This window comes from Lissotriton helveticus, chromosome 11 (assembly GCF_964261635.1).
Source record: "Lissotriton helveticus chromosome 11, aLisHel1.1, whole genome shotgun sequence".
Classification (NCBI taxonomy): Eukaryota; Metazoa; Chordata; class Amphibia; order Caudata; family Salamandridae; genus Lissotriton; species Lissotriton helveticus.
Genome location: NC_136072.1, coordinates 1,021,223,056 through 1,021,236,986, shown reverse-complemented (window position 1 = coordinate 1,021,236,986; position 13,931 = coordinate 1,021,223,056). Strand labels below are relative to the sequence as shown.

The window sequence follows — 13,931 nt, the reverse complement described above, 5'->3', positions numbered from 1 at the left end:
GCTAAATAACTACCCAAGCATTTAAAATTCAAAAATATGTGGTGGGAGTTGTCACAAAGTACCAAATAATATATATTCAACATTCTTTGTGCTATAGAGCTAGGATAGGTAGCAGCTTCCCCCAAACAGCTATAAAGCTGATTACTATAGTAACAACATATTCAGAAAATAACATAAGCATATTGTGTGCAGGTAGATGAAGCATGAACAGAGCAGTAACTAAATAAATGTGCTTAAACTACATTAGTTGCTTCCAATTTTCAAAATCTTCCTTTAGTGGAACGATGGTGAAATATCTTGTAAAATATCTATTTTTTAATGCTAATTAGGTTGACTCAACAGGCCCAGAGTGTTTGGAGTGTACGATTTGCCCGAGATTGTGAAGTAAAATAGAATCTGGTGTTTCACATTGCATCAGGTATACTGGCCTAATGTGTATTAAAATAGAATATTTGTCATTCACTGTGCTAAAATTCCTTGAGAGCCCCAAAATCAGGTTATGCCAAAAATAATGTTACTGACCCTGTGTGCTTTAAAAAATGCACTATTTGCCACATGTAGTCTCAAATAATGACTCAGTGTTTTACGCACTACTACATCGGAAAAGCAAAGGGAGCCCGCCACAGGTAATGTTGATTCAGCTCTTATGATTTATCTGTCTCCACTAATCCATGGGTTAGCCCCCCTACCATACACCCCTCCTGAAGTTTAAGTCTAGTTGCACCTCTGGGTTTTAGGCACACAATCCGGAGGCATTTAAGGCAGTGGATAAAACCATGCTGATCTTTCATCTCAGAAATGTCAATGTTCTGCAAACATCCAGCAAAATTCAGGTGGCTGGGTACCACATGGGACTGGTCTCAGCTGGCATTACAGTCGTACCGCATGATTGCCACATGGCTCTGCTGTCAAAATGATTCTCTGGCTTTCTTTATTGTTTATTTGATCGTAGACTGCTTTATAAACACGGTCTCCTGTTCCTTTAGTGAGCCAGCCTGCCGCTCCAGCACAGGCAGATGTGAACTACTCAGCCGCGGCGCCAAGGGATGAGAGAGGCGGTGGTTACACGGCACCCGCAGCCAGGGAAGAGAGGCTTTCACGCCAGCCAGCACAGCTGACGTCCGCTGCGTCTGTGCCCGCGCCGGCTTCACGGCAGCAGCAGCAGCCAATGGATGAAGATGAAGACGAGGCCAACAGCTATGACTCCGATGAAGCAAGTATGTCACATGTCACACTTACACTACAAACCGTGTGAAAGATTCAATCACAGTACTGCAGCTATTTTACTGAATTATTTTGTGGATTAAATTATTATGTGCGGGGTCCAATGGGCAAAAGAGTGCAACAGATATCATGTAGGTACAAGTCGTGTAAAAGGATCAGAGGAGCAACTAGAGCCAAATTTCGGGTGGGGGGGCTAAGAACATTTTTGGGGGAGCTAATTCTTCCAGCAGTAGGCAGAGTGGAGATGTAGGAACTCAAAAAATGGGTGAAAAATAACAAAGCAAATAGTCTTTTAAAGACCTGTGAAGTACTCTGCGGCTGTGTGTATGCCCAGGAAGCTGTCCCAGCCTGGGCTGCCACACACGGGGGAGGCTGAACCCCATTGAGCCCAATGGGCATTACACACCTGAGGATCAACCGGTGTATTGCATTTATTTTATTTATCTTGTGATTTATATAGTGCTTCCGAGGTCAGATGGGCATCGGAGCACAATATATATCAAGCAGGAACAAACAGCATAAAAGGATCAACGCACTATTATTTTTAAAACGTCTGATGCTGTTCTTGTGGACGATGGTGATTCCCCCTCCGACTCCGTTGGTGCGGTCTTGTAGCTGTCTGGGATGGCTATGGCTAGGGTCTATGCAACATTGAGCTCTTACATTTATCACAGTTATTACTGTGTTGAATAAAATGTACTTTCTGCAAACACTTGGTCCTCACACTGTAATCATTATGTAATAGTCTTGCAAATATGTCTAATTGTACTGAAAAGATAAATCTAGATACCGTAATCAGTTTGTGGTGTGAACTGTAACACATTGAAATTCTGTGTCTATAATTTACTTTGTGTGATTCTTCCCTGACACGGAACACAGTTTCCCCCTTGTCCACCGGATTAAATGAGGGGGCGAGCAATGACCTACTTTTATTGTGGATATCAACTTTCTTCTTTGAAAATGATCCTTGGAGAAGGCATCAATGACTTTACCTCTTCTTTTGCTTTCTTTCTAATTAGCCACATTGGGAGCTCTGGAGTTCAGTCTTTTATTTGACCAAAGCAACAGCTCTCTGCAGTGCACCATCATCAAAGCAAAAGTAAGTAATTCTATTAACTTGTAAATTCTGAGCTCTACAGGTGGTTGGAGGGCATGGATGCAGTAAGATTCCTGTGACAGCCTTCCATGTAGATTATTGCAGTATATCCACAAAGCTGGTAGAGGTATCAAGTTTTGGTCCTAATTACAAGAGGGCAGGATTAGCACAGGGTCAAAATGTTGAGTTGTGTGGAGTTTACAGTACTCAGCAATTATCTGGTAAAAAAAAGCCTGCACCACCGCACTTTCCAAACATACATATCAGCAGATCAAACCTGCGATCGTATATCGGAGAAAAATGCCAGATTTGTTTCAGGCAGAAGGCACTAAAATCTGCATGCTATGCCTCATTGGCAAAGGCTATACTTGTAATTATTGCCTCCAATACATTTCGATCGCCTGGAGATAGGATTTTAGGGAAGCAGTTATTAACCCTCATCCCTCTGGGGCACTGAATACATTATTTTAGAAATATACTCGTGTGGTGCAGGCCTAATCTTGGAGGGCAGGGGAGATCTTGACAACCTGATCGTCTTAATACATGCAGCATCATAGCGCTATACCTGTAAACATCAGGATATTTCTGTTGAAAATTGGGTGAAGGCCCATTGGGACTGTGGTTCTTGTTTGCTGTAGGCCCTGCTGACCACTGAAGGGTGGAGTGCGTCTCAGGTGACACCCAACCGTGTCTCAGCCATCAAGCTCTCTTTGAGCACTGAGGGAGGAGGAAGGGAACCTGGATTCCCTCTCCCATGCGCGAATTGTAAAGCGCATGAGTGCACCTCCTCATCTGAGAAAGTACATGCCACTCTCCATGCTTCTTTCTAGTGTTGGCTCCAGGGAGCATGCTAAATCCCCAGTGACCAGTGGGTCAGAGGTTTTCAGTGCATCTCGCAAGGGTACATTTTTCATGTGCACGCTTCTGTAATGAAAGCTGGTACACAGGCAAAGGGGATTCCTCACTTTCGTTGGGCCCACTTACATGCAGATGAGGAAACACCCTCTTTTCAATGCATTCCCTCTACAGCTGTGGACAAGGTGAGATTTGAGCAGAAAATACAGTTCTACAAACATGGCTGCAGATGATGCAACATGAAGAAGGGGATTTACACTAGTAGGTTGTGCAAAGTGCTTTTTGGGTCTCGCTGGTAATGCATCCGCAAGGATGCATGTGTCCAGCTGGCGACGTATAGTGATCAGTCTGGGGGGAAGGACGGACAAGAAAGTGGTACGCGCTTTCTTCCTGAATTTGTGTGCGCGAACGCGCACGTCCCGCGCAGTACACATGCGCGCGCATACAGACAGACACTCGCTCACACACACACCCCCTCCCCCACAGTCACACACACGCACTCCAAGACACATACACACACACACGCACGCACACACACATACACAGCCCCCCCCCGAGCGCGCCCAGGCCGGCGCCGTGCACATCCCCTGTCCCACTTTCACTGCAGTCAACCTCTCGCGCGCGCATGCACACAGACACACACGCGGCGCACACGCACTTACACAGACACGCAGGCACCCAGACAGTCACACACACACACGCATACACACAGACTCCAAGACACATACACACACGCACGCACGCTCACACCCAGCCCGCCGCCGCGCGCGCGCACACACACATGCCCCCCGCCCTCGCAGCCCAGCAAGCCCCACTCACCGGCTTCCTTGGTGCAGCGGCTCTCACCGGCAGCAGGACTCTTCCTCCCTTCTTCGGCACCGGGGCGCAGGGTAGGCTCCTGCCTGCTCCGGTGCTCCAAACAATCGCGGCTCTTCCGTGGGAGGCGGGGTAGGCTGCCGCCCTCCTACTTCCTGTTTCCGGTTGTCCCGCCCGGCCTGCCTGACTTCCTGGTCGCAGGCCGGCGGCGCAAGCTCTGGACGGACTCCAGCAGCCGGTTTGGATGTTAGAGAACGGCAGGACGCCAATTTCTGGAGGAAGTTGTGAATAAAAGTGGGAATGGGGTGGCTGATAGGACACTTGTATGTTTTTGGGAGGGAGGGTTGCCGAGGATGGTGTGGAATGTCGAAAGAAGGGCAGAAATCATGTTTTTGAGGAAGTGGGAAGTATTGACAAAAGAGTCGGGCGTGGCAGGTTGCCCAGAAATAAGAAAAGGCATGGATTGAAGCAAGCTAGGCCGTGTTAAGTATGGCCCCTCTACTCCTGGGTGGGCCACATATAACACACATTTGTATATGAGTAACCGTGAATAGCAGAATGTAGGTCATCCCGGGTTTGTGAGTGACATTGTAATCACCCTTGCTGTCACTCAGAATCTCTTACTGACAATAGCCAATATTGTCGATTATCCAACTAGAATTCTGTATGTTCTATATTTAATAGTAGAATGTTACCACGCTAAGTAGTCAATTCAAATGTGCCAGCCCTTGGAACACGCATCATAAAAAAATAAGCTTTGTGTTTTTTGCGCACAGCAGTATGCTTCTCCTAAAATAAAACCTCTCCTATCTCAAAGCAGCACTGCACTCACAGTGAGTCACACGTCCTTTAGACAAAGCCGTACCAGGTACCACCTAGCCTGTTGCCTCCAAATCAATTGTTCACACATCTTGACATCAAGCGCCTTCCATTCATCCCCGCCTATGGTTCGCGCTCTAGGGGGTATACGTCATCCTTGGAAAGATGCAAAACTACAACAATTTCAGGTACTACTCGACTTGAGAAATGTTCGTGGGAAAAACACGGAAGTCATTACAGGAGGATTAAACGGCACAGCAGCACATTCGGAAAGAAAAGTAGCTTAAAGTACGCCCCTGCCGAGAAACGAGTACACATTTAGAACAGAGTAAGGCAGCAAAAATTTTACAAATTAGGCAGTTGCAAAGCAATCCAGACTCCTGGTGTGGCAAAACAGGGTAAAACACATTCCAATCCAAGCCACAGCGGCATGAATAATAATGGAAAAGTATGCAACACTGGTCCTGCTCTGGAAGGACGTTGTCTTTCCTCACAGAATCAATCTGTGCAACCATTCAACAACAACTGGTTCAAATATACGCTATCAATGTTTCAAGCTTTATTGCAAATGTCACAAAAAGATGTTAATATTTCATTTCTGTTCTTGGATTTTCGTCACAATAAAATACACTGAACATAATTTCACAAAAGTTCTTTAGAAAAGTTTAAGCTATTGCCATTATGAATGACAATAACTTTTATTTAAGTATTAGTTATTTAAAAAAATTAAACGCCATTGTTATTTGTAATATCAATACATCTAAGTCATGTAAATACAAAACATATTGCATTACAAATGCTATAGGTATCACATTTGCGAAAGTTATAACTATTGGCATTGTAAATGACAAAGCTATTAATTTAGCTATTTAAAAAAACCCATAAATAACAACTTTGCCATTTACAATACCAATAGATCAAACTTTCCTAATGTGAGACCTATTGCATTGCAAATGCTTGTTATACAGGGTTATGCTCAGCAGTAAGAGTGCTGCTCTAAAAAACAAAACGTCTCTTTTGGGAATACCTTGGAGGGAGCCTGCAGTAGTCCCTGGTGAGATTCCCAAAGGCAAAGCTGTCCAACAACTAAAGCTTCTCTTTTGCATAACAGTTACTACCTCCTTTGGGGACCAGCAACTGTTCATTGGTTTGTTACTGTAATTGTGAACGCAGACCATTGATACATACCATACTGAACCACATGCCTCTTCCTAATTATGATTTGGTAACAGTAGATACGCCGATTTTTTTAGTAGGAAATACTTTTTTACTCTCAATATGGGTTTAGTAGGTAGCAAAAAGCATTTTCAGTCATTACCCCTGTGATATTTCTAACCACAGGGTTTGTGACCAAAAACGGCTTTGTACATCAGACCAGTTGAGCCTTATGCAGTTGCTATTCTGGGGCTGGCAAGGACCTGGGTGCATCAGATGTAGGGTGTCTTAGTATTACACCTACAATTAAACCTGTTCTGTCAAAATGGTAGATCTTTTCAAAACTCCCATTTAAACACTGCAGTTGTTAGAGAGCTACATCTGTCTAAGACCCACTCCTCTGGAATACTATGCCTAAGTCCCCGCCCCACCAGGAGGACTGCTTCACCAACAAGAATTTAAGATAGGATTTTTCCATGAGCCCTTTCCTCTGAAATGTCAGCATCTTCAATGGGGATCTACACTCCAGTAGATGAAAATACAACCATGGAGTACCATTGAGTATGGCACGCTCAGCATCATATCAAATGAAGTCCAGATTCTCCTTTGTTTGCCTTAATCCTTTAAGGTCCCTCCCTTACTTTGTTGTTTTCTTTCGTGCCACACCTTTCCCATTTAATATCTTAACTGCTGAAGGCCATGTTTAATTTGAGTGTCTGCTGAACATGGTTGAATGAAATACTCAAGCTGCCTTGTATGTAGGTTATGGTACTATGTTACCATGGTAGGCTTTTACTACGAGTCGTTGGAAGTACAGGGACGTTCTGTGCCTGATCACGGCCTGTGGGTTAATGTATTCACAAGATGAGAGATTACCAGCAGATGTTTCTGACTCTCTTGCAATGAGGACATTATTCTGGTAAGGCAAGGATTCACTCCAGGTAGACCCTTTGGACTATTTTACTTTCCCACTTAGTCTGATGTCTAGAGTGCACATGCATTCCTTGGGTGCAACATTCTCAGCCATGCATGCCTGGCTGTACTTTATGAATGGAAAAATCGATTAGTTTTTCATTTTGGAGGTGTTAAGTTGTTAGAATCTTTATGAGAATTAGTTTCCAGTCGTAGAACTTCCAGGACATATAACTCTATACTAAAACTAAATACCATCCAAAAACTAGCAGATGTTTGGGTTGGTGACCCTTACTACTTAGTCTTGGTGGCCTGCTGTGTTGCCGTTAACAGTCATAGATTGTATTGCATGTATATCATGTTTACAACCACTAAGGAGACGTTAAAACGTTTGAGGCGAGTAGTATGCAACTACGGGACCCAATGTTAGAGGTAATCCAGTCATTATTGGTAGTTTTTGGGATTAGCCTCTCAAGAAAGCATTTCATTAATTTTTTAAACAATGATTTATTTTAGGATATTGATTAATAGCTCTTACTATTTGAATTCATGCCTGTTTATTGACTTTTGGAATTTACAATTCATGATTCCACAAACAGGGCAGGGGTGTAAACTAAAATCATGGGCCCCCTGCAGAATGTGATGAGGGGTCCCTGAGTCTCCCATAGCTCACAGATATTCATGGACCTTGGTGTGATAGGGGCCCTTGGATGGTTATGGGTTGCCCTTAAGGGCTTGGGTCCTCCCTGTGCTGCAGGTTTGCAGGTGCTCATGTTACCCCCCTGACAGGGATATGCATAAAAGGATGCATATCAAATGACCATACTGCAGCGGTGGCCCGTGCAGGTAAGAGTGGAGTGGCGGTGGGGGTGGGGACGGCTGGGGGGGGGGATTTTGATGGCAGATGACGAGGGACATTGTTTATTTAATTTTCCCTTGTCATCGTCCGTCGAAATCCCCCCACCCGTCCCCACCGCTCTTACCTGCACGGGCCCGGGCTGCCATACAGCATTGTAGAATTGAACAGCAGAAAAATGTGACCTTCCCTGCCGAGTCTTTCATTATCCCATGCTACTTTGTCATATATACCGTGGATGGTCTCTACACTTATGCTTGAATTTTCTGAAATGTTTGCTGTCTGTTCTTCGCTTTTTTTCTTTTTTTTTATGATAGCAATGCCACATGTGCTGGTGGAATATTCCAGGCATCAACAGCCCTTTCTGAGATCAAAATCCGTTGTACTATTGCAACTAAGCTGCCTTTCCTTCTTTCTCATGAGGTTTAGTTTTAAAACTGGCCTTCTGCTAGAATGTATTTCCTCTTGTATTGTTGATTTGTAGTAGTTGGGTTGTCTCTAATGTAACTCCAATGTGTCCCTCCTTTCCTAAGCCATTTACATATTTGTAGGAACTGTGCGCCCTACTTCCGTATTCATTTCTTCCTTATAGGGATGAGGCCTCCAAAACTTAACTTGCCAATCCAAGGTCAGGTACAATGGAAAGTGACAAGACAACCTGGCCGTTTTGTGATTGTTATATCTCTCCCATATCTCAAAGCTCCTCATGTCTCCATCTACACCAACTTTTGCACTCTATCAAGAGGGGCATCTGCTAGAAGCGTGGAGAATGTGTTGCGTGACATTCCCAGAAGTATGCCTAGGAACCTAAACCAGGCACCTGTTTTCTTAGGTACTACTGGGAAAGTTATTTTATTGAAAATACAAAAAAATTAAAAAGTACATTCAGGTGGGAATGTAAATCACCGCCCTCCCTTTTATATTTTTTTTAATGAACATGGTCCAACCAATATATACTCTTCTGTATTATGTTTCTATGGAGAAAAGTAATACACTTCCTGCTTAGTTTAAAATGAAAAGGCATTTGATTGACAGCACACTTAGCTCATTGTTTGTTCTCTGTTTACTGTAGGTAAGTGAAAACTGAATTACTGCAACTGTGTTTCAATCCATCTTTGATAGAAAAAACACTTACAGAAATTGGATGTCGACTCAGGTGCTCTAGCAATTAACCACAAATCCAATTTCATATTTGAGGATTGCCGGTGGCAAGCTGGCAAATAACCTCAGCTTTTCTCATCTATGCGTTGAGTACCAATCACAGAGCTCAGGGTTAACATTTTACACTGGTATTTCTAATCGTACAATTTGCATAAATCACACATATTTTACCCTTCCCGGTATTCAGTAAGAATTTCACGAGGAAGCAGAAACTCTGACAGATTCCCAGGAGTACTCACAATGCATAGGCGTTTATACATATGGCAGTGTAACAACTCCACATTTCTTCATGTTGAAATAAAATGCAAAAATTAATTTGAAGTTTTTATTTTCAAAATACCTAAATACCTTTGGCCATGTCATAAATGTTGGTGTTTCTACACCTCTTAGGTGGGTGAATACATTTGGAAATTTAGTCTTGCGGTTGTGAATGAAATGTATCCTTCTGCTCCTGTTTCTCTTGCACTAACATTAGTGTTGTTTCTGGCCATGGGAATGCAAATGTGGCTCCTGCCCAGGGCTTTGCCTGGCAGGGGAACTTGGGGCTAACTCTGTCATTTAACTCTGTCATTTAATTCCAGCCATTGAGTTGAGCCTGGTCATTGTTCAGTTATATAATAATCAACACACACAAGAATCTATAATTGTGTTTGCTTTGTTCAATACTTTTAACTGTGTTTTCTGACTGTTCGAGGTGAGCCAATAACATAAGAAATTGCATTTCCCCTACCTAGGGCCTGAAACCTATGGATTCCAATGGTTTAGCTGACCCGTATGTGAAGCTGCACCTCTTACCAGGAGCTAGTAAGGTAACTTACCTTGATACACAAACGTCGTACCTTTGGGAATGCCCCAGCTACCATGAATATGAGTAGGTACTGCTTTAAGGTGACCCCTAAGTGGGATTCCTTTAAATCATATTCCATAGATGTATCTTATTTATCTCTTGCAAGCTGTAACGATGTGTTATTCGATTTATGGCAAGTAAAACATATCAGAATTAAGCACTATTGAAATCGCAGGTTCCACCAGATTTTCAAGAGTTATACAGACTATTTAGTGGTTCTTTTAATCTCGAAATTAAGTGTGATCTAAATTCTCTGTTCATGTTTGCTTGGCACCGCCCTGCGTCCTTCTTTTATTTCTTGTTTATTGGAATAACTGTTGTGCATCTTTAATTCACCGCACGAACATGGATGTTTGAAAGGGTCCTCCCTTGAAGTAATTCATGTGTTTTTTCATGAGGGAAATTGTTTTAGTTATTTATTTATGTGTTTATTCATGTATGTATTTTTTGACAACTGTAACATTTTTTAACAGAAGCACTTTACAAAGGAACAGTAATGCTACATAGTGGGTCATTTAGAATATGGCAGAGTGTGAGACTCACTGTAAATTGTGGGAATTCCCACCTCTATATAGCTTGCAACTCCCGCCTCAATCAGTGTTTTGAAAACTGCTAGGTTTCTGACGTCAGAGTCTTACCTGTTCGACCATTGGAAACCCTATGACCCGGCCATCCATGCGCCATAGGACCATTGGGTCAGTACTTGTTTAGACGACCCCCATGCCTGTACATCAGATCCATTGACTGTATGCTCTCAGAAACAAGACCCCGTTTTGAAAGTTTGTTCCTGAGAAGCAAAAAACCCCGGCATAGGGGGTCATTGTAACAGGGTACATTGACCATCATGACATTTCTACCAAAAGTGCTTCCACTGTATTGATAAAGCACTTTTAGCCGAGATGTCCTGCAACAACTTAAAATAAGTGGGTGGTCTACTGCGTGTTTGGCAAACCATGGTGGGCGGGTGGTGGTGGGTGATCCGCCATGTCTTAAATGACCATCTTTATTAATAAACCTGATCTGCTTAACACATACCATGTTTAGGGTTAATTTGTCATTGACAGTGGCATATTTATATAGAAGCAAGACTACAGCTAACAAGAGACAAAACTGACCATCGTTTACATAAATACATTGTTTGAGGATTCAGAAGAGAAGTTAGCCTTCAAGTGCCAGAAGTTGTTTATTAAGGGCCGCTTTCAATTACTGAATTGAGCGTCTGGTCTAATGGAAGCTGGAAGTATCCTCCAGTGACCTGGGCCCAGTAAGTAGAAGCACCAACATCTCATCGAAGTACAGGGGAGGTTGAGTGAGTCTGTTTTTTTGGGGCAAACTACTGAAACAGATTACGTTATAGTTGGGCAGTATGGTGGAGTGGTAGCTAGCCACATGTGCACACTGTTTTAAAAGCAAGATTGCTTAATTTGTATATGGTCCTGCTGGGGTAGGACGGAGGTGAGCATGTGCCTTCGGAATCGTAAAATGTTATTTTATTGAAGATTAAGACCTTGTTCAAAGGTGCAAAGTTGTGTTGAAGTAGACCCATTAACAAACTAGTGTATTAATCCAATTTACTGATTAGTAGAGAATTTATCAGTGCTTTGGCATTATGGTAAGAGATATAAATACATATCTTGGGTATCTTTCGAACTTGAGAAATAAAGCTGCATTGGAGTTATTACAGTATTACTTACTGATAAAGGATTGTATTCACATGATGGAACTGGAGAGAACAACAAGATGTCTAAAAATAGGGGGGGCACGATCGGAGTGTCAAGAGGTGCATGGATGGGATAAGGTGAGGACGGAGCTGTAGTGGAGGATGTGAAATTTATGACCTCAGTCTTTGATGAGTTTTGACTGAAGCTTGATAATGTTATCCATAAGCGAATAGCCCTGGGATAATCTGATATAAATATTTGGAGGACAGGTGAAATATTCTGAAAGGAGACAATGATTTATGTGTGGTCACTGGAAAAGTGGTACGAGAATCCGAAAGAAGATATTAGATCACAAAGGAAAGTGGCCTATTAGAAAACAACTAGGACTGAGCTTTGAAAAGGTACCAATTAGTAATGTCATGGGTGAGGATGGCATAGAATCCCAGTCAATAATGAAAAATTTGTTCGAGAGATCATAAACAAACCAGTGATACCTAGGGAGTTGACAGAAGGATAGACAGAGCAAAGAGTATTAGAATAGATGATAGATGTAAGAAATTGGGTTATTGTTTGACTAGGGAGTGATCCCTGGTCAAGCAACAACCACAGTGCTTGTCAGGGTAAGGCACAAGCAAACTCTAAATTAAACTGTGCTCAACCCCCTGGTAGCTTGGCACAGAGCAGTCAAGCTTACCTTAGAGGCAATGTGTAAAGTATTTGTGCAGTAAAAAAGTGAAAACACCACACAACAAGGATCACACACAAAGCTAGAAAAATAGAGCAAAGCGTAATAAATAAAACAAGTCAAAACAACAAAGATCCAATCAGTAGAACCAGAATTATGATTTGTTTTAAGAAAAAAGAGTGAAAGGGGGCCTAGCAGCAAAATCGCCAACTGCAGCGATCTGGTCTCGCTGGACTGGGTCAGAGTCAAAAGTTCAGGCCAACCACAATGAAGCGCAGGTCAGATATAGTCCCAAATTACTCCAGCGGAAGTTTTACCTTCACAAATTTTGTGTCAAGAGTCCCATTCACATTGAAGAGGGTCGCAGAGAGCCAGGAGATCGTCGTGGGTTGTGGTCAGCATGGCACGAAGAGAAGATCGGGTGTCACGGACGATTGAGCTTGAGCTTTGCGTTGGCAGTCTCCCGCAGACTGTTGATGCTGCTGAGTGAAAAGACTGATTGATGGTAGATCACACTGAATTTCAGTGCGAGCAGCTCAGTCTATGTGCAAACAGGCTCATTCATGGTAGCCAAGAGCCTAAAAACTTGATTTAAAGAGTGCTGATCCGTACAGGGTCCAAGACCTGAGGGGCACCACTTGTGGGTCAGGAACTTGCTGCAGCTGGATCAAGGAGCTGGGTGAGGAGCCTTTAATGTCCCTGAGGCCCAGATCAGGAGGTCAGCAGATCATACTTTGGAGTCACTCTGGGATCCCGGGTTTAAGATGAAGTTGCAGGTCCTGTTCTTCTTCCCTTCTCTAGTTAAGAGGGCAGCAGGTCAGCACAACATGGCAACAGTTCCTTTAGAGCTGCAGTCAGCAGAGTGGCAGTTATTGTAGCAGCACATCAGTCCTTCTTCCTGGCAGAGTATCCACAGGTCCAGAAGTGTACTGAATGGTTGGAGTTTGAGATCCCCAATGGTGCTGTGAAAGTGGGGAAGAAACTTCTAGAGGTTTCACACTGAATGGCTTAGGCAGGAAAATGCAAATTTTCCAAAAGTGAGATTCACCATACGTTAGAATTTTAAATTGTGATTCCAAAGACAGCAAACATGAAGGGGTTACCTGTTCTGATTTGGAAAATACACTTATAAGATATTACTTGGTAATTCAAATGTTATCCTATGGGACAGGTAGGCCTCACAGTAGACCTCCTGGAAGTATAGGGATAGAAGCCGCAAGCACAAAGCCAAAAAAAGCAAAAATAGCATCGAAGAATCTTGAACAATAGTATACATGCCTAATAGTCGAAAAGCCAAGGGAACCGATAAGGGAAAAAACAAGTAAGGTGAGGGACAAGGACACTAGGAAAAAACAAAGAAACATGCCTTGTTTGACAGATTTGCCTACTGATGAGTTTTAGCGGTGCAAAAGATTTCAGGAGTAAGAAACACTTCACCTGGAAGCATCATAGGGTGCATCAAGTATTTTTGTCTTTGCAAACAGGCTGATTTGCAGAATCGGCCCGTTTGCGAACGCAAAAAAGATTTTTCAGATGCAGCAAACCCAATTTTGCGATTCGATTAACCTGTTACTGAATCGTAAAATGGGTTTGTGATTTGCTATTAGAAAGAGGCATGTTTAGGGCGTCTCTTCCTAATACCGAATCACATTGGTATGTAGGAATGTTTTGTGACCGAAATGCGGTCACAAAAAATTCGCATTTTCCCACCTACTTTTTGTAGGTGGTAAGGTAACCCATTTGCAAATTGGTACCTAAAGGACCTCTTCCCTTTTGTGAATGTTTGTTACACCGTTCCCATGGACCACTGCCTACTCTTAAAAAATTAAAAGAAAATTTTTAAT

The 13,931-nt window shown here is 42.9% G+C and overlaps 1 protein-coding gene across 1 annotated transcript in view; it reads left to right on the top strand.

Annotated features, from left to right (window-relative positions):
• The window catches only part of RPH3A (rabphilin 3A), a 1,088,002-nt gene that overhangs the window by 927,457 nt on the left and 146,614 nt on the right, over positions 1–13,931 (top strand). The window contains exons 11-13 of the mRNA XM_078667417.1: positions 987–1,217; positions 2,244–2,323; positions 9,629–9,703. Of these exons, the coding sequence (XP_078523543.1) occupies positions 987–1,217; positions 2,244–2,323; positions 9,629–9,703 (386 nt within the window). The remainder of the gene's footprint in view (positions 1–986; positions 1,218–2,243; positions 2,324–9,628; positions 9,704–13,931) is intronic.